Source organism: Ursus arctos, unplaced genomic scaffold (genome assembly GCF_023065955.2).
Source record: "Ursus arctos isolate Adak ecotype North America unplaced genomic scaffold, UrsArc2.0 scaffold_2, whole genome shotgun sequence".
Taxonomy (NCBI): domain Eukaryota; kingdom Metazoa; phylum Chordata; class Mammalia; order Carnivora; family Ursidae; genus Ursus; species Ursus arctos.
Window position 1 is genome coordinate 59,981,645 of NW_026622874.1, and position 26,462 is coordinate 60,008,106.

The following is a 26,462-nucleotide window of genomic DNA, read 5'->3' on the forward strand; positions in this document are numbered from 1 at the left end:
CACTGAATAAGGCCTGAAGATTAAGAGGTAATAAATGGCACACCCAAATGGCCCTCACATTCAGTATCTTTAACCAAATCTTTGAATTCTCTCCTGAAGATGATGAGGCCTACATCCACTTTAAAGCATTTTTTACCCATAAAGGCAAGAGAACCAAAGAAGACAGGTCCACTATTTTAAAAACAAAAAGCCAGCTTAATAAATATGCACTTAATCCAACATTTTCTTTTTAAAAATGGAACCTAAGTTCAGTCCAAATTAGAAAGAACAGAAGTCAGGAGATGGGAGTCATACCAGTTTTGCTCCTGGGACCAATGATGGGCTTATCTTCTTTCAGTGGCTCTGCTGAGGAGAGACTATGAGAGCTTTCACCATATAAGGAAAGGGGAGACATCTGGGAAGCAGAAGACAAATCCAACTCCTCCTGCAGCAAAATAAAATACGAACAAATGGAGAGGAATATAATTCTTGAACAGAAAATGGCTTAGAGAGGCAAGATCCATACCTAAACAGATAAACATTCTACAACAACTTCAAGGCAAAGGTGTGATATATTAGAAAATTTATGTACTGAGTACTAAGAGACTATGGATAAAGTAACATTATCCATCAATACAAGAGGCAAAATAGTTCAAATTGCAGAGGATGCCTATGTCATCCTCTCGTATTAAAGATGGAATCACTGGGGGCGCCTGGGTGGCACAGCGGTTGGGCGCCTGCCTTCAGCTCAGGGCGTGATCCCAGCGTTATGGGATCGAGCCCCACATCAGGCTCCTCCGCTATGAGCCTGCTTCTTCCTCTCCCACTCCCCCTGCTTGTGTTCCCTCTCTCGCTGGCTATCTCTGTCAAATAAATAAATAAAATCTTTAAAAATAAATAAATAAATAAATAAATAAATAAATAAATAAAATAAAGATGGAATCACTGATCTGCTCCTACATTTCCTCCCACGCACTTGATATTTACTTGGTTCCTAGCCAGACAAACATTTGGTATAAGACTACAGTTAAAATGCCAATATCCTTTTCCCCAATCTCTTATTCAGTAGTCTTGTAAGAAACTCAAAACAAATAATTCTTACTATTTTTCTTTTGTATTTATTAATGCTGCCTTTGTCCCAAATGTTCTGAAAGAAAGACAAACACTGAAAGGAACAGGGCTATTTTCTTTTATTTAATGGGTGAGTTGTTAATACAAAGATGTATAAAGATAACATTTTCCAAGTCTTTTAATATTCAGTGGATCGGTCTCATTTTCTGGGCATAAGGAAACGTAACATAGGATAAAAGTAGCATTTCTATTCTGAGAGGAAAAAATGTTATACATAATAATGGAATAGGCATACATATATACATCATACCATCTTTAAAATAATCCGTAAGATTATTAGAAGAAAAGTTAAGAGAATACTTGTTTACTCTGAGCATGATGTAGGCCCCCTAAAAAAAACCAGAAGCCCTAAAGGAAGAAGAAAGAGATTTCGACAAATAATAATTAAAATATTTTATAATGAAAAATAGACCATAAATAGAATTAAAAGGTACACACTGGGAGAAATATTTGCCAAAAATGCACAGGGACTGCAACAGCCATTTCAATGAAAAGGAAATGCAAATGTCAGCCAAAGACAAATTTATTATTTTTTTTTAAGATTTTACTTATTTGAGAGAGAGAGAGCATACGCTGGGGGAGGGGCAGAGAGAGAGGGAGAAAAAGACTTCCCACTGAGCAAGGAGCCCAACGTGGAGTTCAATATCAGGACCCTGAGATCACGACCTGAGCTGAAGGCAGACACTTAACTGACTGAGCCACCCAGGTACCCACAAAGGCAAATTTAAAAGAAAAGTTGGGTTTTTTTTTTTGATCGGATAAGAAAAAAAATTAAAATGACCTGGGCAGAATGTGGGAGAAATGGCCCCTCCCAGTCATGCTGATAAGAATGACAACTGCTTCACTGATTCATCCTCAACACCTACTCAGCATGTAGCCATAAGCTGGGCTCTGTGAACCTTACAGAATACTTCAGAGTATATTTGGAATAAACCAAAGAGTACAAGATAACAACACAGGAGGATATGATTCTCTTCATGGCCTTAGAGGCTTAAAAGGTATTTCTTAACATTCAGCAAGTATTCCTTTTATTTATAAAAGTTCTAGAAAACAAGGATTAGAGGGATACTTTCTTAACATTAAAAAAAAGCTATGTATAATTGCATAGCCAATGTCATACTTAATGGTGAAATACTAAATGTAGTACCACTGAAGTCAGGATAAGAAACATAACTGCTTTTTCTATAATTCTAGCAAACATAATTATACTAGAAAATGAAACAAAAGGAATAAATATTAAAATAGAAGAGACAGAAGTACCTTTGTAAGGTAACGTGCTGTCTACTTGGAACACATAAAAACCAATTAAAAAAACATTTCACTATGAAAATACTGTATGAATGATCACTTAAAAATATAATAAAAAAGATTTCTTCCACGAGAGCTGTAAAAATTACAAAATACCTAGGAGTTAATTTTCGAAGGAATGTACAGGGCCTATATAAAGAAAATTTCAAAACTTAACTGAAATACATAAAAGATAAATTGACTAAACAGAGAGACATAAGATATTCTTTAACAGAATGATTATAAAGGTGATACAACTGGGAAACTGGTTCACTTAGAGAAAAGTAAAACTAGGTCCCTAACACCACATAGTAAGGTAGACTCTAAAGGTATTAAGAAGGGACACCTGTGTGGCTCAGTTGGTTAGGCACCTGCCTTCGGCTCAGGTCATGATCCCAAGGTCTTGGGATCAAGCCCCATGTGGGGCTCTCTGCTCAGCGGGGAGCCTGCTTCTCCTTCTCCCCCTGCCAGTCGCTCTGCCTACTTGTGCTCTTTCTCTCTCTGTGTCAAAAAATAAATAAAATCTTTAAAAAAATAAAAAATTTAATTTAATTTTTAAAAAAGGTATTAAGAAATCTTGGGGTGCCTGGGTGGCTCAGTCAGTTAAGCCTCTGCCTTCAGCTCAGGTCATAATCCCGGTATCCTGGGATCGAGGCCGCATCAGGCTCCCTGCTCAGCAGGGAGTCTGCTTTTCCCTTCTGCCCCCACACCCCACTCTCTCCCACTCTCTCTCTCAAATAAATAAATGAAATATTTTTTTAAAAAATAAATAAAGGTATTAAGAAATCTAAATGTGAAAGGTAAACCATGTAGTCAACAGAAAAAAAATAGGAGAGTATCTTTGTGGCCTACAAGCAGAGAAAGACTTCTTTAAAAAAAAAAAAAAAAAAAACTTCAAAAAGAAGCCAAAAAGCAAAGGGGAAAAAAAGATGAATCTGAGTATTCAAAATTAGAAATTTCTCTTCAATAAAGACTGCAAAGCTAATAGATAATAAAAAGTAAAAAGATATATGAAATGTCCAAACCCAACAAAGTTACTATCTCAAATGTAGAAGGAATTCTTGCAAATGAGTAAGAAAAAGACAACTCAATAGAAAAACTGGCAAAAGGCAGGAATAAACAATTTTATAAAAGAAAAAATATCCAAATCCAAAAGGCTAATGAGCATGTAAACAAATGTTGAAAACAGTAAGTAATCAAAGAAATACAAATTAAAACAAAATAAACAATAAAAGATTTACACCATCTGGCAAAAAATTAGAAAGCCAGGCAACGCTGAGTATTAGCGGTGAAGAGAAGCTACAAGGATCCTCAAGCACTTTGCTGGGACTGCAGACGACCACCGGGGTCCCGAGAGCTAGATGGCAGCACTTGTCAAACGAACATCTGTACTCTACCGCTCAGCAATTCCACTCCTGGGCCTACATCCCAAAGGAATCCTCACACGGGCCCAGAAAAGGACATTTTGGACAATGCTCGCTGGGATGTAGGTAAAATATGGTGAACATACACGTGAACATACACAAAACAGTATGAATTGATCCTAAAAACAGTGATTTTTGAAAGAAATACAAAGAGATCTAATATAATAACATCATTTACATAAACTATTTTAAGTACACAGAATTGAAATCAGTGAGAACAAGCTGAACATTTTGTTCTGGTACCATGCTTTTGATAGTCATTTGGGAAAAGATAAAATTAGATTTGTATCTCACATCACACACCAGGATAATTTCAAATGGATCAGAGATCCAAATTAAAAATAAAACCTCACAGGGGCGCCTGGGTGGCTCAGTCGGTTGACCGGCCAACTCTTGATTTTGACTCAGGTCATGCTCTCAGGGTGATGGGATCGAGCCCTGCGTTGGGCTCCAAGCTCAGCAGGGAGTCTACTTGAGATTCTCTCCCTCCCCCTCTCCCTCTGCCCTGCCCCTCCATCCCCTCGAGTGCGCTAATAAATACATCTTTAAAGATAAATAAATAAAAACAAACCCCTATTAAAAAATACGTATTAATAGTCACTGAGAAAATATTTCTTGCTCATGAATGAACATAGAGGGCATTAGGCTAAGTGAAATAAGTCGGACTGAGAAAGACAACAGAGTTCACTCATGTAGAATGTAAAAAACAAATGAATAAACAAAAAGCAAACAAAAATATTTCTTGCTGAATAATTTGACCCTGAAAGCCGTTAGATAGGAGAGAGCAAGACAGCATCCATGCAGAGAGGCAGGCTGGTAGAGTGTCAGAGTCCAAACTGAGGTGGGTAGGGAGAGTGTTCACACAGGGATGGAGAGAACAGTCCAGCATGGGGAGTCAGAGCAGGGTGATAAGGGCATCAAAATTGGGTCAGCTTGATTTTTCAGAAAGCCCAATGAAGACATGTTAAAAGAACACAGGAGTCAGTGTGAAGGGAGTTGCACTGGCCAAATCCAGGACAACATAAGAACCAGAATAATTACAGTAATGGATTAAAACCTGTTGAATGGGGGGCGCCTGGGTGGCACAGCGGCTAAGCATCTGCCTTCAGCTCAGGGTGTGATCCCGGCATTCTGGAATCGAACCCCACATCAGGCTCCTCCGCTATGAGCCTGCTTCTTCCTCTCCCACTCCCCCTGCTCGTGTTCCCTCTCTCGCTGGCTGTCTCTATCTCTGTCGAATAAATAAATAAAATCTTTAAAAATAAATAAATAAAATAAAATAAAACCTGCTGAATGAAATAAACCGTAAGTCCATACTGATATAAAGAAATAAACTTAAGCTATCAATGAGAAACTGGACTTTTTTTTTTTTACATCATTTTAAAGTACTTCCTCACAAAATACTTTTTTTTTTTTTAAGATTTTATTTATTTATTTGACAGAGAGAGAGGCAGTGAGAGAGGGAACACAAGCAGGGGGAGTGGGAGAGGAAGAAACAGGCTTCCCGCCACGCAGAGAGCCCGATGCGGGGCTCGATCCCAGAATGCTGGGATCATGACCTGAGCTGAAGGTAGATGCTTAATGACTGAGCCACCCAGGCGCCCCTCACAAAATACTTATTTACAGCAAAGAGAGAAAGAACTTCACTGTGGAAAAGCCTGGCAGACGTTACCTTACCTAAGTGAACAAGGTGAACCTCATCAGTAATGACAAACGGACACTGGGCGCCATCTCATCAAAAGTACGTGAGACAGGCACGGCATCACCTCAGTGACATTCCTGCCGTGGATACAAAACCTGTACCTAATCCCAGGAAGCATCAGACAAACCCAACCGAGGGACATTCTACATAATAACTAGTCTTTAACCTCCACAAGTGACAAGGTCATGAAAACTGAGGAAAGATGAACTGTTTTGCCTGAAGGAAATGAAAGAGACAAGCCAACCAAATACGGTGCTCAATTCTACGCTAGATTCCTTTGCTCATCTAAGGGGTATCTCGAGACAACTGGCACAGTCTAAGTGGGAGTTGAGGACTAGATGAAAGTAACGCATCAATGTTTACTTCCTGATTTTAGTGACTGGATTGTGGCTACAGAAGGCACACCCCTGCTCGTAGGAAGTAGATAGTCAAGTATTTGGGGGCGATAAGCATCAGGTTGGCAACTTACTCTCAAACGGTTCAGCGAAAAAAGTTATTTGTAACGTCCTTGTAACATTTCTCTAAATTTGAGATTATTCCAAACAAAAAGTTGATATAAACAAGAATAAAAATACTATAACCTCTGAGTGGTGAAAATCCTCTTCTGAATGACTCCCCCCTTCCAAAAAAAGGCAATAAAAGATCGGTAATTTGGCTATGGAAAAAAGTATGCCTGGAGAAAATAAACACCAGACATAAAGCATCAAGACAAATGACAAACTGGAGAAAAAATATTTGTTAACTTATTTCACAAACTAAGGATCAATAATCCTAATATGTAATAAAACAACTTAAAATTTTGAGGAGAAAAAGACCAACACAATCCAACAGAAAAGCGAACCAAAATTTGAACTGATAGTTCATTAAAAAAGAAATACAAATAGGCCCCATACATATGAAATATTTGAAAAGATGTTCAACCACACTTAGAATAAAACAGACAACAAAGCATGCTGTGTAGCGATGATGGGAATACTAGCCCTCTCACACACTGCTGGTCAGACCACACAACTGCACAACACGACAGAGGGAAATCTGGCTATAATCCGCAACACGACAAAGTATTCACCCTGATCTCAACAATCTCACTTCTAGGATCATATCCCAAAGACATCCTGGCAAAAATATGAAGTGACTCGTATAACATGTTATTCACTATAGCATTATTTGAGCCTGGAAAGGACTGAGAACAACACAAAGGTTCATCAATAAGGAAATCATCGAAGAAAGCATGATATATCCACACGATGGATGTATCAAGGAACAGCATGCAGCCATAAAAAGGAATGAGAAAGATCCTATATCCCGAAACTGGACTTCCCTCCAAGTTATACCAAGTTAAACAAGCAAGGTACAGAACAAGGTATAGAGTATGCTACCTTTTGTGTAAAGATGGCTGGAAAGAAAGGATAGAAATCGGGCTTCTGTAAATATACCTTATTATATACTTTTGGGTGGCTCAGTAGGTTAAGCGTCCGCCTTCAACTCAGGTCATGATCCCAGGGTCCTGGGATCAAGTCCCACATTAGGATCCCTGCTCAGTGGGGAGTCTGCATCTCCCTCTGCCCCGCCCCAGCTTGTGCTCACTGTTGCTGTCTCTCTCTCCCCCACAAAAATAAATAAATTTTTATAAATCTTAAAAAAAAAATGTTTAAATAAGATTAAAAAAAAATTTTTTTTTAATAAATCATTTGGAGAAATTGTGGGACCACAGAGAACTTTTAGTGATAGCAATCAGAGAAAAGCTTCACAGAGGAAGTTGTTTTTGAACTGGGACTAAAAGAGGCTGAATAGGAGTTTTACAAGGGAACAAAAAAAAAAAAAAAAAAAAAAAAAAAAGGCTACTCCAGGCAGAAGAGCATGTACAAAAACCTACAAGTGTAAGAGCAGAGATCTCGCTGCTCTTATTCACTGCCAGGCTTTGAACGGTGCCTGGCACGGTTGTTGGGTGAGTAGAGAGCATGGGAGCTCTGAGGTGGGAACTCCACAGGGTTAAAAGGGGAATGTGAGGGTAGGAAGGGACAGTGAACCAGAAACGTAAGCAGGAGCCAGGTCATGAAGGACCTAGTACTCTGGGAGTTTGAATTTCATCCTTGTAAGGGCTGGGAAGTCAGTACAAGGTTTAAGCAAAAGACTGGCATGATCAAATTTCTAATTCTGAAAGATTTTTCTTTGAAGATTCCTCTGCTAAGAGAAGTTGGGGAGTAAGGAGGCAGAGGGGCCAGTTAAAATACTATTGACTTAATCCTAGTGAGATAATGATGGCCTGGCAGGGGCAAAGAAGATGAATCACAGAGACATCAACTGGATTGAATTGTCCAGATTTCATAGTTGACTAGATGTTGAGTCTGCCAGAATGAAGATACCACAATTTCACAGATATAATTTACTGAAATATTAATTTGAATTTTTCTTCTTAAATTTTCCCTTCCCCCATTCAAAAAAGTACCTAAATACTTTAGTATTTCCTTTTCCCACACTCAGAGCTTTTGTCTGGATGGAGAACAGAAGCCTTTTTAAGAAGTTACCAGATTTTTATAAAAACCTTAGCCCATTCAAAGGTAGTACCAAGCCTTCCTGAATTAAGGAATCCATTCCAGGTTCTATGGCCAAGGAGTTACAAATCAGACCATCTTAGAGTCTTCCCTGTCCTCAAAGAATATATATTCTGACACAAGAGAGGGCAACAGGGAGAAAAGACAGTAAGCCAATAAACAAAAAATACTGGATACTGGTAGAGTGCGAAGAAACCACTCAAACAATGAAATCATGAAGGCAAGAACACCAGGGAAGGAAGGCAAAACCAGAGACAAAGAACTTGCTAGCTCTCCAAGGCCCTTCCTCGAAACTCAGGTTCCTCGGGATTAATGAGATCATAAGGCTCACAGTGGCATTTCATAAATGATAAGTGCCTCCTCCCTATGCATATTTCCCAGAAAGCATTATGACCAAAATCACCGTAGAAGGCTGGCTACTTACAGGAACGTGCTGAGTTGAAGAGTAAGAGTCCACTGACTGAGGAGAGGAGACTGAACAACTTGAGGAGGCTGGAGAAAGTGGCTGAGGTTCTGCCTTAACATCTGTAACTGAAAAACATGAAGTAAAAATTCTCCCATTGGACAGTATCAACTCAAAATAAAATGAGTAAGAAAGAGGGTAAAGTCTACTCTTAAAATTCAATCCTACTGAGACTAAGGTAACCAAAATGTATCATCAAATGAAAATTCAAAATGTAGAAAAAGGTATATCTAGTATGCTACCATTTGTGTAATAAATTATATATGTGTATATGTATATTCTACCCCCATCTGCGCTAATTCTCTGGAAGGATAAACATAACAAACTGGTAACTGTGGTTGTCTCTGGGGAGAACGTGTTGGCTGAGGAACAACAGCTGAAGGAGACATTTATCTACCCTATAGACTTTTTGTATCTCTTGAATATTATACCATATGCAAAAAATTATAGATTCCTCCAAAAATAACTTTTGAAAACAGAAGAAATCAGAAACAATTATTTTAGAAAACGTTTATGACAATACAATTAAAACTCACAAAAATGTTCATATCTTTTGCTAAAACTTATTTATAAAAATTTATTGAGCAACTACAGCCAGGCGATGTTTTCCAAAGTCAGCTGCAAATATCTACCATCCCTCATAATCTATAATGTGATCATACCCTTTCCCATCAAGAAGTAGCATCTATTTCCCCTCCATTTGAATCACGGTGGGCTTAAGACGCCTTCAATCAACAGCGTATAGAAGTAATGCTACATGAATTCCAAGGCTGGGTTATGTTAGGCAATGCAGCTTCCACTCTTTGTGCTGGAACACTCACACCTGAGCCTCTGAAGTCTGACTACCATGAGACCACCAAGCTGAAAGGAAGCCAAGCCACACAGAAATGCCATGTGTGGGTGCTCTAGCCAACAGTCCTAGCCATCAAGCCACTCAGGACAGGCAAGAGATATGTGAGTGAAGAAATCTTACAGTAATGCTAGCCCCCAACTTTCAAGCTACTCCAGCCTTCCCATCTTCCCAGCTGAGGTCTGGACATCACAGAGCAGGGACAAGCCATTTCCTTGGTGTACGTGTCCAAATTCCTGACTCACAGATTCTGGGAGCATAATAAAATGGTTGTTGTTTTAAGCCACTGTTTTAGAGTAGTTTGTTACATGACAACAGTAACCAGAACACTGGCCTTGGGCAGCCCATTTTCTGTGAGGGAAGACAGGCATTTAGCAAGACACATAAACACATAAAATGGGGGACTGGGACATGCCGGAGTGGGGAACACTGCAATTTGGGTGGGAGGATGTGCTGGTGACTTACCCACAGTCTCTCAGCTCTTAAGTCTACCTCCTATATATAGTCTGTGATGCACATTATTAAGACCTGTCCCAGCTGGCTCCCTTTTAGGTCCTATCAATGGGGGATACTGGAAGGATGCTAAAGTGAAGAGAGGGGAGAAAGGGGTTTCTTCCTTCTCCCATCAGCTGCATCCCACAAGTAACAGTTGGCTCCAGGTCCCAGCTTCTCCCGGCACATCCAAAATCTACTTCATCAGGGTCCCTTAAAGATACTAGCATCAGCCAGGTGGTGGCCCCTCCGCAGAAGTATGTATATCAAATGCAAGAGGCCCCGACACCAACTTCCTAAGTTCTGATAACCCCAAGCTTTCTTTGAGTCCAAGTTCTGTCTAGTTCTCAGATAGGTCAACCTCTTATAAAGATATTATACAGAATTCAAAATCAGGATTTCTGGTATGAATTCTTTATCATTATGTGACTAAAACATAACTACAAAACTCTTTACATCCACTTGGGCAAGCAACTTATACATGCACTGCCACATCAGAAGTAGAATATCTATCCCCGGAATTTTTTAACCCATGAAAGTAACCCAATAACCCCACCTAATTTTGACTATTACCAAACTACAAAATTAAAAAGGATCTGTTTAAAATTTTTACCAATGAAATACATCATTACCTGTACAGAGCTGGTTGTTGATATCCCAAATGCCTGTTTCCCAGGGCATGAAATCCAAGTCAAAATCAAGATTATCAAAATTGTTTTCCTGTAGGTTTCAATCAGCAAAAAGATATTAGGAGAATAAAATATACAGATCTAAAAATCAAACTATCAGATACAACTTGCCATAAATAATATAATTGCTATTACCCAACTTAGTTAAAATAATTTTCTAAGTCAATTGGTTCATCTTGAGAATACATCTTGCATGGCCTAAAGATAAACCAATTCAGTCATCTGAAACACAGCAGGAACAATTAGGGAGGTAATGGATTCACCTTCTGAAAGCTTCAGTTGGTGTCATTATTTTCCACAGGAATCAACTTACTTACAAGAGTCACAAAATATGTCTTTTGTCATAAGGGAGATCCAGCAAAGTAAGTTTTCCCATTGCCATTAATGAAACCAAGTCAAAGCCAAATGCCTACTTAAAACATCATCTCTATACAGCAATGCAAAGAATATAGATTTTAGCCAAAAGACATGCAAGAATTGGAACGAGACTTTAGCTTAACCTTCAATTGTACCAAAAAGGTTAGATAAGAAAGAAGAGATCCATAGAAGGATGGGTAATTTTCTTTTTTTCTACTGTACAGTACTTTTCAAATTTCTAAAATAAATTTTCTAATTTTTTTTTAATCCTAGAAGATAAAACTAACTTTCTCAAATAAAAGTCAACATCCTTCTTAGAGGAACTCTTAGTTTCTTCATTTAGATGACAATTTTTTTTTAAATATTTTTATTTATTTATTTGACAGAGATAGAGACAGCCAGCGAGAGAGGGAACACAAGAAGGGGGAGTGGGAGAGGAAGAAGCAGGCTCATAGCAGAAGAGCCTGATGTGGGGCTCGATCCCATAACGCCGGTATCACGCCCTGAGCCAAAGGCAGATGCTTAACCGCTGTGCCACCCAGGCGCCCCGTAGATGACAATTTTTTTTTTTACTTAAATATAAGCATATTCTGGGTCATCCGAATAGTCATCTTATACTATATACATAAATAAAGTACAGCCACACATGAGTTAGAGATCAAGATAGTACTATTATCTTAAATGTCCAGGGTTATAGAGACAAGAACAGATGTAATATATACAATATATACACAGTACCACAAAGTCAAAGGCAGTCAATACTAACTTAATATGACAGATAATAAAACAGCAACAGTAGAAAAAGTAAGCCTCAGGGCAAAAGTAAAGATTAGTCTCTGAATTATTAACAACCATCTGGTAATTTCTAAAATAATATTATTTCAAAATGTCTCTTTTGTGGTTTATTTTTATTGAGAACACAAGGAAAGAAGAAAACAGTCTGATTTCGCTGCCCTTAACTAAGTAAATATTGGTGCAAGTTATAGAAAGAGAATGTGTGGACGTTCACATGAAAAAAGAAAAAAAAAAACTACTGGAACATGAAAGAACCCCTTTCCTTTTTAAATCAACCTCCTTTGTTTTTTTTCTCTTACTTGAACCTACACATTAAGAAATTAAGCAGCCCTGGACCTTCAGCAACCAAAAAAATCCTTAAACTTTCTTAGCCTAAGTAAACTAAGCAATGAAGCCTGCCTGACCACTAGCAATACTTTTTAACATGCCCAACAGTGGACATGACCTACTCCACGATGCTTCTTACTCAGTCTTCAGCCAAAATGGTCAAATGCCTTTTACGGCGTAAGAATTTTATCTGTTTGGAAACTTAACAGGCCTATTTTATGTAAAGTGAAACATAGCTGTGCTTCTGTATTCTGGCTTTGCTATGACTTCTCAGGGGAAACTACTAATGTGTGGAAGAGAATGACAATTTAAAATTAGAAACCCTCTAATCTAATCCCTTAACTTTATTTTTTTTTTTAAAGATTTTATTTATTTATTTGACAGAGATAGAGACAGCCAGCGAGAGAGGGAACACAAGCAGGGTGAGTGGGAGAGGAAGAAGCAGGCTCCTAGCGGAGGAGCCTGATGTGGGGCTCGATCCCATAATGCCGGGATCACGCCCTGAGCCGAAGGCAGACGCTTAACGACTGAGCCACCCAGGCGCCCCCTAATCCCTTAACTTTATACTAGAAAAACTAAGGAACTGAAAGACAGAATGCCTTGTGAAAGGTAAGACTGTTAGTTATAAAATGAGGATCATATTTCCCTGAACCTTTCAAACTTTCTACAGTATGGTAACTTGGTAGTTTTAGCCATAGACGTTGTGAATAAATACCAGTTGCTTAGGCAACCTTCCCAATATTTAAAGCCAATTTGGGGCACCTGGGTGGCTCAGTCAGTTAAGCTTCTGCTTTCAGCTTGGGTCATGATCCCGGGATCCTAGGATCGAGCCCCGCATTGGGCTCCCTGCTCAGTGGGAAGCCTGCTTCTCCCTCTCCTCCCCGCTCATGCTCTCTCTCGCTCTCTCAAATAAATAAATAAAATCTTCACAGAAAAAAGCTAATTTCATCAATAGCTCATATTCTCAAACATCCCACAAGGTAAACAAAAACTAATAAAATTTCATATGCTGATTAAAAAAATGTATCATGTATTCTTACTCTCTTCTACTGATGCATAGTAAAACAACTGCTAAATTATTCTTTGAGAAATGTATGGGAAACTCACTAAGCATTACATATTTTTGCACTCAGGTTAATAAGGGCTCATAATATAAGTAACAAATATCCAACCTGATTGATGTACATATAAAATCACTGTTCGATTGAATTACCTCCCAAGTGAAACAGCACCTCATCCATTAAAGAGTAAGACAAAATAAAAGAGTTCTATTGAGTTCTATAGGCCAATGTACTATGCACTAACACAAAAAAGAAAAAAGATATTTTTGAGGATTCAAGTGCTGTAATAATAGCTTTTACACAGATTTCTAACCATTCAAAGGCAAAAAGTAAGTACGTGTCTAAGTTTCAGAGCTTTCTATACTAAGGATATGTAACTTTTAAAAAGGAAGTAAGTTCTGCTTGACTGGATCCATGACTCACCTGCACCCTTTACTATCATCATTTCCCTTATACAGCAAAGAATCTCTAAAAGCCAAAGAGTAGGCAGTTAAGTGACTTTTCCAAAGTCACCCAACCCTGGGACCAAAGGTAAACTCAGACTACAAGTCTTCTCCTACCAATTTCTACAATCCTAAATTTACTGAGTAAAAAATGGCTGCTAACTTTCACACTTAATACTAAAAATTATTTAAACTTAAATCACTAGCCTAAACCTGTTATCCTGAAACCATCTTGCAATAATTAGAATAAAGATTAAATATCGCACTAGTCAGTAATTCTCCCCTAAGGAATACTTACGTAAGTCTCCCTCGCTGCATCCAATTGCAGGTCATCAGCGTCTGTGAAATAGCCGAGTTCAGCAAACAGTGTAGAATCTTCGCAAAATGGGTAGAGATTAAAAAAGAAGAAGAATAGAGATTAACTGTCAATTGAATGTTTCAACAAAAGAATAAGCACCGTATCCCTATGCCAGCTCTATTAGGGGTTCTCGTTAGCCATTACTATTATTGATAAACTCTAGCAGTGTGAATGACAATTCAAAGCTATTTCTAATTCATGTCTTATTTTCCACATAATTTTTATCTTGTGATATACATCCTTACACCAGGGATTAACAAACAAGTTTTAAGTCAGGTCACATTGGACTAAATGATAGTGACTTTCTGGAACATTACTAACAGGAATTCTGAGGCTACATCTGGGCTCAACATGAATATGTACCAAGGTTAGAAAGGGGAACCCTCTTACGCTGTTGGTGGGAATGCAAACTGGTGTAGCCACTCTAGAGCTACCCTATGACCCAGCAATTGCGCTACTAGGTATTTACCCAAAGATACAAATACAGTGATCAGAAGGGGCACATGCACCCTAATGTTTATAGCAGCAATGTCCATAATAGCCAAACTATGGAAAGAGCCCAGATGCCCATAAACAAATGAATGGATAAAGATGTGAGATACACGCACGCACACACGCACACACTGGAATATTACTCAGCCACCAAAAAGAATGAAATCTTGCCAGTTGCAACGACATGAATAGAACTAGAGGGTATTATGCTAAGCAAAATAAGTAGGTCAGAGGGAGACAAAAACCATACAATTTCACTCCTATGTGGAATTTAAGAAACAAAACAGATGAACGTAGGGGAAGGGAAGGAAAAATAAAATAAGATGAAAATTGAGAAGGAGGCACTGAACTCTAGGAAACAGAGTTGCAGGAGGGGAGGTCGGTGACAGGAAGGGATAATTGGGTGATGGGCATTAAGGAGGGCACGTGATGTAATGAGCACTGAGTGTTATATGCAATTCTACCACTGAAATGGAAGGAAGGAAGGAAGGCAGGCAGACAGAGATGGAGGGAGGAAGGGAGGGAAAATGTACCATGGTTGCTCAGCAGTGATGATAGAAGAGGAATATGGCAGGCCATGGACCACGTATTTGCCATCCAAGCCTTAGTTTAGGGTACAATCAACTGTCTATCTAAATAATAAAGGACTCATTTATCTAAACCATTAAATTTATTTCAGCAATACTAATTCCAATTTCCAGATAAGATTTCATTATAAACCAAGACATTTATGGACACAGAAAGTATTCTTTAATAAACTAGGTTGAGGGGCGCCTGGGTGGCTCAGTCGTTAAGCGTCTGCCTTAGGCTCAGGGCGTGACCCCAGCGTTCTGGGATCGAGCCCCACATCGGGCTCCCTGCTCTGCTGGGAGCCTGCTTCTTCCTCTCCCACTCCCCCTGCTGGTGTTCCCTCCCTCACTGGTTGGCTAGCTCTCTGTCAAATAAATAAATAAAATCTTTTAAATAAATAAACAAACAAACTAGGTTGAAACTTCCTGTAGAGGATAGGTCAAGATGCTGAAAAGACCAAAGGCAGCTGATTACCGTACAACCTGTGAAGTGTCCATTTTCTCTAATATTTTCAGAATCTCAAGAACTTCAAAGAGTTTTCCATATCTAAGTCTGCTTTTGTACTCCCTAGCATCATGCCACTGAAACTGCTCTGGTGATTTCCTCAGGTAACATATACAGGAGCTACACCACCCGTCTATCATTAACTCAGCCAGTGAGAGAATCATTTCATCAACCTACAACAAAATAAAACCTAGCAAAAAATTTTGTGTAGTAGTAATGAAAGGTTACTCACACAACTCCCACAAAAGGACGACCTAAAACTCAGCCGCAGAGCCAAACACACGTAGTAGAGAACTGTGGCTACATGCCTCACACAGAGACTGAAACCCTTGAAAGAGTTTTCTCTACGGCTGCCTCTCATTTCTCCTCTCCCATTCTTTCTGGAGCCTGTTTTCAGCAAGCTCCTCTCTCACACACACAAATGGCTATTAATGTCACCAACGACCTCTATGTTGCTAAATTCAGTGGTAGATTCAAGGTCCTCATCTTACTTGACCTATCAGCAGCACTGGCCGGAGCTGATCCTTTCATATTAATTGAAACGCGTCTTACTTGGCTTCCAAATAACCAGCCCCACCTGGTTTTCCTTCTACCTCACTCGCTGACCCTTAACCTTGCCGGTTCCTCCTCATCTCCTGGCATGAAACTGTCCCTGGGATCAGCATAAACTTTTCTATCTACTCTGCTCCCTTTGTGTTCTCAGCTGAGTTCATGGCTTTAACAGCATCTATATGCCAAGGATTCCCAAATACACATCTCCAGCCCATACCTCAAGATACATGTACATACTGAGTACATCTCTTGGACACCTCCTCTTGGAGGTCTCAGACTTAGCACATCCCAAACTGAGCTCCTGATCACCCCCACCAAACCCCCTACTGCTCTGTCCTCATCTCAGTTAATCGCAATTCAATTCTCCCAGTAGCTCAAGCCAAAAGCCCTGGTTGGAGTCATTGTTTACTCCTCTTCACTCTCCCTATTCAAACTACCAGCAAATCCCATCAGTTCTGTCTTCAAACTATATTCTATAATCTGGTTTTTACCTTTCCTTCCCATTCTTTCTTCCCCTCCCATCTTTCCTTTTCTTCTGTACATTTCCCATCACTGAGATGTCAGCTTCTGAGGAAGCAGGGCAATGAGAATATGGGGCTCTATGTGTCATCATCTGTGGCAATGTGCCTGGTATCCAAGGAAATGGGATGGTATGAGAGAGGGGGCTGTCCAGTGTCGGTGGCAGCAGGCCCAGGCTGCCAAGGAAATGGGGCAGTAGGAGGGAGAACAAAGTGGCAGTTGGAAGAGGCAGTCTGAATGTTTAAGAGAATGATGTCACTGAACAAATGCCTTAATCAATTGAGCAAATAATCAAATATATCTAAAATACTTGGAGCCAGGTTTCTGTCTAAAAAAGGATGCACAAATATGGAAAGGAAACAGCCTAAAAGAACCCTAAGATGTTGGACTGGCATTGGAAGTATTGGTAAGAGCCCTTTTCTAAAAAATATATGCACACAGAAAAGTTAAAGATGTTTGTATACATGTGTATATGTAGAGACACACACCTACAAGTCCTAGTTCTGCGGGCTGAAAGGTCCTAGAACAGTGACATCCCAGTAGCAATGAAAATCCTGTGCTCTCAGATCTTGGATACTAACTGCCATCCTCCACTAAATGAAAGTCCTTTAAGAGCTCCTTGGAGAAATGGCTAATTCCAGAGCTGAAGCAGGGAAAGTGCAAGATAAGAATGGAAAATCTTGTTGTGCCAGAAAATAAGGAAATTGTCAAAGAATGACTGGAATATGTCAAAAGAATAAAAGAGCTGATACGAAAGGACTCCCACGGGTCAAACTGGTGAAAATCTAAGCATCGAAATAAAATGGGAGTACCAGATTTTAAGTCACTGAATCAAATAGGAGTCAGTGGGTCCATAATGAAATAAATACATATATACATACACAGAGAAAGCTCTTTCTTACAGTACAATGTCAATTAATAAATGCAGACAGAATGACAGAGAAAATCACCATTTGGCATTAGTGTGGTAGCTGATATAGGCAGGAACAATCAATGAAGGCTAGGGCTGACAAGGAGCAGGATATTGGTGTCATGTCAGGTTATCTCCCCCAAAACAGCAATCAAATACAAAAGGGGAAATAATGACTTCACAGTGGTGAAACCTGGCAGACACCAACTTGAGCATGGGATCGAGATGAACCTCACCCTGGGACCGGTGAACATAGTGTGCCTCCAAATGTGATTCAGTGAGAAGACCACAGCATGATTTCTCTGGCATTCCTGCCATGGATGCATGGCCTGATTCTGGTCATGAGGAAACTGTGAACAGACCCAGGTTTACGGTCATCTTAGAGAATAAAAGACCTGTATTCTGGGGCGCCTGGGTGGCACAGTCGTTAAGCGTCTGCCTTCGGCTCAGGGCGTGATCCCAGAATCTGGGATCAAGCCCCACATCAGGCTCCTCCACTAGGATCCAGCTTCTTCCTCTCCCACTCCCCCTGCTTGTGTTCCCTCTCTCACTGGCTGTCTCTATCAAATAAATAAATAAAATCTTTAAAAAAAAAAAACAAACCTGTATTCTTTAAGACTGTCATGGACAAAAGAGACAGAAAAAGACTAAGAAACCATCCCAGACTGAAGGACATTAAGGAGACCTGACAAGTAAAAGTGATGTGTGTTTGCAGGTAGAATTCTCATCGAGAAAGGAAAACGAGCCATTATTAAGACAGATGGCAAAATCTAAATGGTGTCTGTGAGACGGATGGTAATGTGTCGTTGTTTACTTCCTGACTGGAAGGAGTACATGGTAGTAATACACAAGCATCCCTGCTTTGCAAGGACAGGATACATACTGTAGTATTTAAAGATAATGGGTCACACCTCTCTCTCTCTCTCTAATGAAAAAGAAATGAGGTAAATGCAGTAAAATTTAACAGGGACTCTGTGTGAAGGGTATGCAACTGTTCTGACTCTTCTTCACTTTAGAAACTATTTCAAAATTTATCTAAATAAAAAGTATGTGTGGGGATGTTCATAGCAGCATTATCCACAATAGCTAAATCGTGGAAGGAACCGAGATGCCCTTCAACAGATGACTGGATTAAGAAGCTGTGGTCCATATATACAATGGAATATTACTCAGCTATCAGAAAGAACGAGTTCTCAACATTTGCTACAACATGGACGGCACTGGAGAAGATAATGCTAAGTGAAATAAGTCAAGCAGAGAAAGACAACTATCATATGATTTCTCTCATCTATGGAACATAAGAACTAGGAAGATCGGTAGGGGAAGAAAGGGATAAATAAAGGGGGTAATCAGAAGGGGGAGTGAAGCATGGGAGACTACGGACTCTGAGAAACAAACTGAGGGCCTCAGAGGGGAGAGGGGTGGGGGAATGGGATAGGCTGGTGATGGGTAGTAAGGAGGGCACATATTGCATAGTGCACTGGGTGTTATACGCAACTAATGAATCATCGAGCCTTACATCGGAAACCGGGGATGTACTGTATGGTGACTAACATAATATAATAAAAAATCATTAATTAAAAAAAAAAAAAGAAACCAGGGATGTACTGTATGGTGACTAACATAATGTAATAAAAAAAACATAAAACACACACACACACACACACACACACACACACACACACAAAAAGTATGTGTGGGGGCGCCTGGGTGGCTCAGTCAGTTAAGCATCTGCCTTCAGCTCAGGTCATGATCCCAGGGTCCTGGGACCGACCCTTGCATCCACTGGGCTCTCTGCTCACTGGGGAGCCTGCTTCTCCCTCTCCCTCTGCCTGCCGCTCTGTTTACCATGCGCACGCACTCTCGCTATCAAATAAATTAAGTCTTTAAAAATAAATAAATAAATACAATTAAATAAATGTCCAACTCTTGATTTCAGCTCAGGTTGTGATCTCAGGGTCATGAGATCAAGCCCCATGTCAGGCTCCATGCTCAGCGTGGAGTCTCCTTGTTCCTCTCCCTCTCTTGACTTGCACTCATGCATGTGCTCTCTCACTCTCTCTCAAATAAATAAGTAAAATCTTTTTTATAAAAAAGTCTCCAAAATCTTTCTGGTAACTTGAAATTTTAGCATTTACTAAGATAAGTTAAATGATGGGTATTTGTTGACTACCTAGATCATTTCCAAATAAAACAAAATACTGAAACATTAATTACTGAACATAGGTTTATCTGCTTTTGGATCAGCAGGGAGTCGCTAGAGATTCTCTCTCCTTCTCCCTCTGCCCCTCCCCACTCACACAGGCTCTCTCTAAAAAAAAAAAAAAAAAGTTTTTTGATTAAAAATACATGTGTGTATACATTTGTATACGTGTGTGTATGTGTGGATGTATTGTATCCATTACCCAACCACTCCCATTACCTCCACTGCCACCACTGCGATTCGCCTGGATTGCTACAGCAGCCTCCCAACGTTCTCCCTACTTCTGCCCTCGCCCTTCCTTCAGTCTATTTTCAACAGCGCAGCTAAAGTGAGACTGTAAAAACACAGGATATTATTGGGAATCAGGATTTTCACAGAAAAGAAATGTAACCCAGCAGTGAACGCTTTGTCCAGTCGGGCACTCCTGGACTGCCTGTACATAAGTTCTCCCAATAAACCTATATCTCGGAAGGAAGGAAGGAAGGAAGGAAGGAAGGAAGGAAGGAAGGAAGGAAGGAAGGAAGGAAGAAAGAAAGAAAGAAAGAAAGAAAGAAAGAAAGAAAGAAAGAAAGAAAGAGGAAAAGCACATAATGTAAGAAGGTGAGAAAGAACCCTGTGGTACTGGCTTTGAACTGTAGGTGTTAGTACGAATTCATGCTGTTTAAAAATACCTATTTCCTTGTTCTCAGGAGGTACATGATGAAATACTTAGGAGTTTCATATTATCTATAGCCTACTTTCAGATGATGAAAGAGGAGGGAAGTATGGGTAATACTGAATGTGGCAGGATGTTAACAGTTGGTATCTAGATGAGGGAAATACAGGGTACCACTATAGTGATCTTTTACTTTTCTGCAGTTTTTAAACAAAAACCTCTCTGTGGTCTAAAAACAACTGAAAGTAGGTTAATAAATGTGTATCTATCGAATATCCCCGAAGCATCCATAAGAAGTGGTGGTGCTGGTCACCTTTAAAGTATCTCTAAAATCTATTGCCTAGTCCGACAACCTCTTCACCAATCCCACATAGCCAGTATTTAGACGTCCCTTCACAGAAGTAAACTATGGTTGTTATTATTTTTAACTTGCTCAACAAGTTTTCCCACCTGACCTTGACCATTTACTTATTCATTTACTTCTTCTCAGTTTAGTAAGATGAGAAATGGCCACCAGGTTTAACAAAATGGAAATCAGCGGTGACCTTAGAGCAGCTTTGGTGGAGTGCTGGAGCCTGGCTGCTCGAGAGACAGTGAGAAAGGATAAACTGGAGTCAGCGAACATGGTTTGTTTGTTTTTTTTTTTTCTTAAGAATTCTGCTGTAAAATAAAGAGAAATGCAGTAGCAGCTAGAGGAGAAGTAACATCTAAAGAGGGTCTGGAGGGTTTTTTTTCACCCTGAATAGAAGCAACAACTACATGCTTACTGACCAGTAGAGATGACCTAATATAGAGGGAAATGATGATACCCAGGCAACAGAAGGAAGAAGTCTTGAGCAACACTCCTGACTGAAGACGAGGGATCTAGAGTACATGTGGCTCCAGCGAGAAGCCATTCGTTCCCAACAAGAGAAGAGAAGGTAAATATGCTGGCAGGTGGGTAGATGAGGTAGTGGGAGATTGTGGAAGTTCTCTTCTGATTCCAAGGAAGAGGGAGGCGGTGAGAGAGGTTTGAAGAGAGAAGAAACTTCATAAAAACCACCATCAAAGTGGGAGAATGGAGGACCAGGCAAATATGATCAGCCAGGCCACACCTCAAGGCCTGTTTCAGGTTACTATCACAAATCAGTTAGATTTAATAAAGCCTGGTTCATCCAAGAGAGAACTACAAAACAAGGGAGAGACAAGGTACTGAGAGTATGAGCGAGGGAAGTTATGATGAGTGCCCATGGAACTGAACTGGGTAAGGGGGAAGTGATGACACAGAGGAAATGGGGAACAGTGAAAAGATGGCAGGGTCCCAGCAGGACCTCAGGGACTGATGGAACGCTAAAGGGAGTGAGCTGGTAAGACAGGAGGTGGTGGCAGAGGGCTGCTGAAACTGAGACGGTTACCAGCACTGACAAGGGTTCAGCTTAGGATCAGAGGAGTAAACGGCCGAGACAGGGTGGAAGGCCAGATCACTGGTGGAGAGGAGGCCAGGGAAATGAGAGGTCAGGGTATCTGAAGTACCTTCTGAGTATCTGATATCATCCAAGGAAGGAATGTTGGAGAAAAGTGACAGTAAGCTAAGAGCTAGAATTTTTCAACAAGTGAGGGAGAACGAACCAGGAAAGAGCAGATGACTGACTATAACAGGGATGTAGACCACAGCATGTTGTGACAATGTTAAGATTCAAACTGGATGTTTCTTAGGGAGGATGAAAGTAGAATGAGCCTAGCAGTGAAAAACAGGAAAGTTGACTATCCCACCGTTAAAGGCCCAAATGGCAAAAAGGATTCGAGAATCAAAATGGCCACCATTCACCAAGCCTTCAGAGATTCAGAGAAAGCAGCAGCCACCAGGGTAGTCCGGCTGTGGTCAGTGCCGGAAGGCCGACTTTCACAGAAGAGACTGATGATATAAAAGAAACCACAGAAGGAGATATAAGCTTCTGATCTTGGTACATATACCTTACATGTGGCAGATGATGGTTTCTGTACAAAGTCAAGACGGGGAAGGAGGGAGGGAAAGAAGAAGAGGAAAGACATGCAGGTGACAAATAAGCATATGAACATATGCTCCACATCACAGGTTATCAGGGAACTGCAAATTAAAACAAGGAGGGGGCACCTGGGTGGTTCAGTTGGTTAAGCATCTGCCTTCAGCTCAGGTCATGATCCCAGGGTCCTGGGACCCAGCCCCACATTGGGCTCTCTGTTCACTATGGAGCCTGCTTCTCCCTCTCCCTCTCCCTCTGCCTCTGCCTGCTGCTCTCCCTACTTGTGCTCTCTCTGTCAAATAAATAAATAAAATCTTAAACAAACAAAAAAACCCAACAAGGGGGGGTGCCTGGGTGGCTCAGCTGGTTGGACGACCCACTCTTCATTTCAGTCATGATCTCAGGGTCATGAGACTGAGTCCCATGTCAGGCTCTGGGCTCCATGGGGAGTCTGCTGAAGATTCTCCCTCCCCCGCCCCACCCCCACTCACACACATGCACACGCTCTCTCAAATAAATCTTAAAAACAACAACAACAACAAGATATCACACGCACTTACTAGAATGGCTAAAATCCCAACATTGGCAACATCAAATGCTGGTGAGGACATGCAGTAACAAGAACATTCATTCACTGCTACTGGGAAAGCAAAACAGTACAGCCATTTTGGAAAACAGTTTGGAACTTTCTTTCAAAACTAAATATGCTCTTACCATATGATGCAGCAATTATGCTTCTTGGTATTTACCCAAATGATCTGAAAACATGTCCACACAAAAAGCTGCACATGAACATAGAAGCTTTATATGTAACTGCCAATATTTTAAAGCAACCAAGACATCCTTCGATATGTAAATGGATAAACAAAATGTGCTATGGACTGAACTGTGTCCCTCTAAATTTGCAGCCAGAGAGACAGGGTGGTCTTTAGGAGGTAATGAAGATTAAATGACAACGCAAGAGTGGGGCCCTAATCTGACAGGACTGTAGCCTAATAGGAAGAGGGAGAGAGATATCCTTCCCCACCCCCTTCTCCTCTCCTCCTCTTTCTCCCTTCACTCCTCTGCCCTCTCCCTCTCTCTTTCACCTCTCATGCCTCTGCCTTGTGAAGACACAGTGAAAAGGCAGCCATCCACAAGTCAGGAAGAGAGTCTTCACCAGAACTTGACCATGCCTGGCACCTGATCTCAGACTTCTAGCCTTCAGAACTGTCAGAAAATAAATTTCTGTTGTTTAACCCGCCTAGTCTATGGTATTTTGTTATGGCAGGCTGAGAGACTAATACACTGCAGTACATCCATACAACGGAGTATTACTCGGTGCTTTAAAAAAAAAAAAAAAAAAAGAGCTATCAAGCCATGGAAAATCATAGACAGATCTTAAATGCATGTTGCTAAGTGGAAAACGCTACCTATTGTACGATTCCAACTATATGACATTCCAGAAAAGGCAAAACTAGATAGATAGTGAAAAGATCAGCAGTAGCTCAGGGCCCAGGAGAGAGAGAGATGAATAGACGGAGCACAGGGGATTTTTTAGCTACATGAAACTATTCTGTGGCATTCTGTACATACATGATATTAGGTATTTGTCAAAACCCACAAAATGTACAACACAGAAGGAATCTTAATGTAAACTATGGACTTTAGTTAATCATATTGGATCAATACTGGCTTTGTAACAAACTGTAACAAATTTACTACATTAATGCAAGATGTTACCAATAAGGAAAATGGCAGGGGGTATACGTAGAACTCTATATACTATCTGCTCAATTATTCTGTAAATCTAAAACTGTACTAAAAAGAAAGCTTATTAAGTATTAAAAATAATTATGTGAAATTCAGGGGGCGCCTGGCTGGGTCAGTCAGTAGGTCATGCGACTCTTGATATCAGGGTTGTGAGTTGGAACCCCACGTGGGGTGTAGAGATTACTTAAAAATAAGTAAAAAAAAAAAATCTTAAAATAGGGGGCGCCTGGGTAGCGCAGTCGTTAAGTGTCTGCGTCTGCCTTCGGCTCAGGGTGTGATCAAGGTGTGATCCCGGCGTTCCGGGATCGAGTCCCACATCGGGCTCCTCCGCTGGGAGCCTGCTTCTTCCTCTCCCGCTCCCCTGCTGTGTTCCCTCTCTCGCTGGCTGTCTTTCTGTCACATAAATAAATAAAATCTTAAAAAAAAAAATCTTAAAATAAAATAAAGTAATTATGTGAAATTCAGATTTCAGTGTCCATAAACAAAGTTGTATGGGAACACAGCCATACTCATTTACATGCTAAGTTTACATCGCCTATGGCTGCTTTTGCACTGTAACAACAGAGTTGAGTAGTTGCAACAGAGACCACGGAACCACAAAGCCTAAAATACTTACTATCTGGACTTTTACAGAAAATGTTTGCAGACCACGGTTCTAAATTTCATTACCAAAGTTAAAGGGGAAAAGCACATCCTACCATAGGCTGTTATGAGATAATCACTTTAATTATTCACAGTTGTTAGAGTGACAAGTACTAAATACATAATCTGAATTTTTAAAATATCACTGGCCACCTAATATTAAAAAAAAAGCAAATCAGTGAAGTCTTTGGATACTCAAAATGGCAACTCCCAGAAAAAGAATCCATATTCTACTGAAAAACAGTAGCAGACAGCAGTGTTTCACTTTAGTGCCTACAAAATCTATCCTACTTACTGAACACCTAACAAATCAGAATTAAAATGTGCAACGAAGAGAGACTGTTAACAGTTTGAAAAGAGAAGCCTGGAAAACAATGGGAAATGGACAATCAGGGAGGGGCAGGGCAGGAGATCTGAGTTAAGTCACTGAAATGACTACGAAGAATTGAACGCTCTGTTAAAGAACATTAGGACTACGAGTCAATTTATCAGATTAATCAGGAAAATGCAGCCTGAGTATCAGAAGACAAAATAATGCTTTGAGGAAGTGCCCTATAGTTGTAGTTTAAGAAATATCATGAAAATGTAACAGTTAAGTACCTGATACTCTAAAGTAGATTTATTAATAACGGGGGGGGGATCCTGGAAAGAATCAAATCTGCAGATATAATTAAGCAAAGCATTATAGAATAATGACTAAGAGCACCAGCTCTGGAAGTAGACAAACCTGGTTCTGATCCTGCTTGTGCACTCGCTAGCTAGAAGACTGAACATTCACTCTGCCTCAGCCTGTTTTCTCATCTGTCAATTAATAACTCCTTGCGCTGTTGGAAGGATTAAAGATAATGCATATAAAAGCTTCGCAGGACACCTGACACAAATGAAGTCCTAGATAAATGGTAATTACTATTACCACTAATATCTGGCACAGGAAAACACACTTGAAATTGACAGCCTACAGTGTTTCCAACAACTGGGAGGAAATCCACCAAGGACTGAAATAAATCTCTCATCTCATATAATTTTAGAGAAGTTCTGTCCTTGGAAAATCAAATGACGACTTCAGTTCAATAAATGGAATTGAGATTGTACTTTGCTACTCATAATGATGGTCCAAGGGGGAAAGATGAGCATCAGTCTGGCTTCCCCCCAAGTTCCAAACTAGGTGAATGGCGTAGGCTCAACTACAGGGCCCATTAGACCTATGCAATCTCAAATTCTCAGCCCGAGACCAGCATTAGTATTATGTCCCGCAACAAAGAGAAGAATAAAAGGTTCCTCTCAACACCTAGATGACGACGTTTCCCCACTCTGAGTCCCACTGCATTCCATTCCACTCTTCCTGACCACAAAACCAAAGAAAAATATACGGAGCAAAAAAAAAAAATTAGAGCTGTTTCTGGAGGGCAGTCAGGATTACATCAGTTTTTAAGAGTTAGGTCTAGGTAGTCAAGGGCCCGAGGTCAGGTGCTTCGGTTCTCTGCCAAGATGGACATCAGCCTAGATCAATAGCGGCAGCTGCGACATGAAGATCTCTGTACACACTCCCATTCTCTCACACAAACACGGACAGACACACTCCACGGCAATCATCGCCCACATCCCACACTGAGAAAACAGCTTACAGCCTTTTGGGTGGTCACAGCCATCCTGCCCTCTGCTTCATACCGACGCCCTTTTCACCCCCACACAATGATCACCTAGTACTTTCCCAGCGGAAACGGTGAAAAACGATAATAACGCCAATCAGGCAACATTTTACGCTCGC

General features: G+C 40.3%; 1 protein-coding gene across 7 annotated transcripts in view; it reads right to left on the reverse strand.

The window, feature by feature from the left end:
• ATF6 (activating transcription factor 6) overlaps positions 1–26,462 on the reverse strand; it is a 199,173-nt gene that overhangs the window by 171,515 nt on the left and 1,196 nt on the right. For 4 of the 7 annotated variants that reach the window (XM_057315681.1, XM_057315678.1, XM_057315680.1 and 1 more), the window contains 4 exons: positions 13,854–13,930; positions 10,516–10,603; positions 8,503–8,603; positions 295–424 (listed from right to left, as the gene is read on the reverse strand). In XM_057315681.1, the coding sequence (XP_057171664.1) occupies positions 295–424; positions 8,503–8,603; positions 10,516–10,603; positions 13,854–13,930 (396 nt within the window). Of the gene's footprint in view, positions 1–294; positions 425–8,502; positions 8,610–10,515; positions 10,604–13,853; positions 13,931–26,462 lie in introns of all 7 variants that reach the window. The other 3 variants (XM_057315676.1, XM_057315677.1, XM_026517372.4) reach the window with 1 other exon arrangement.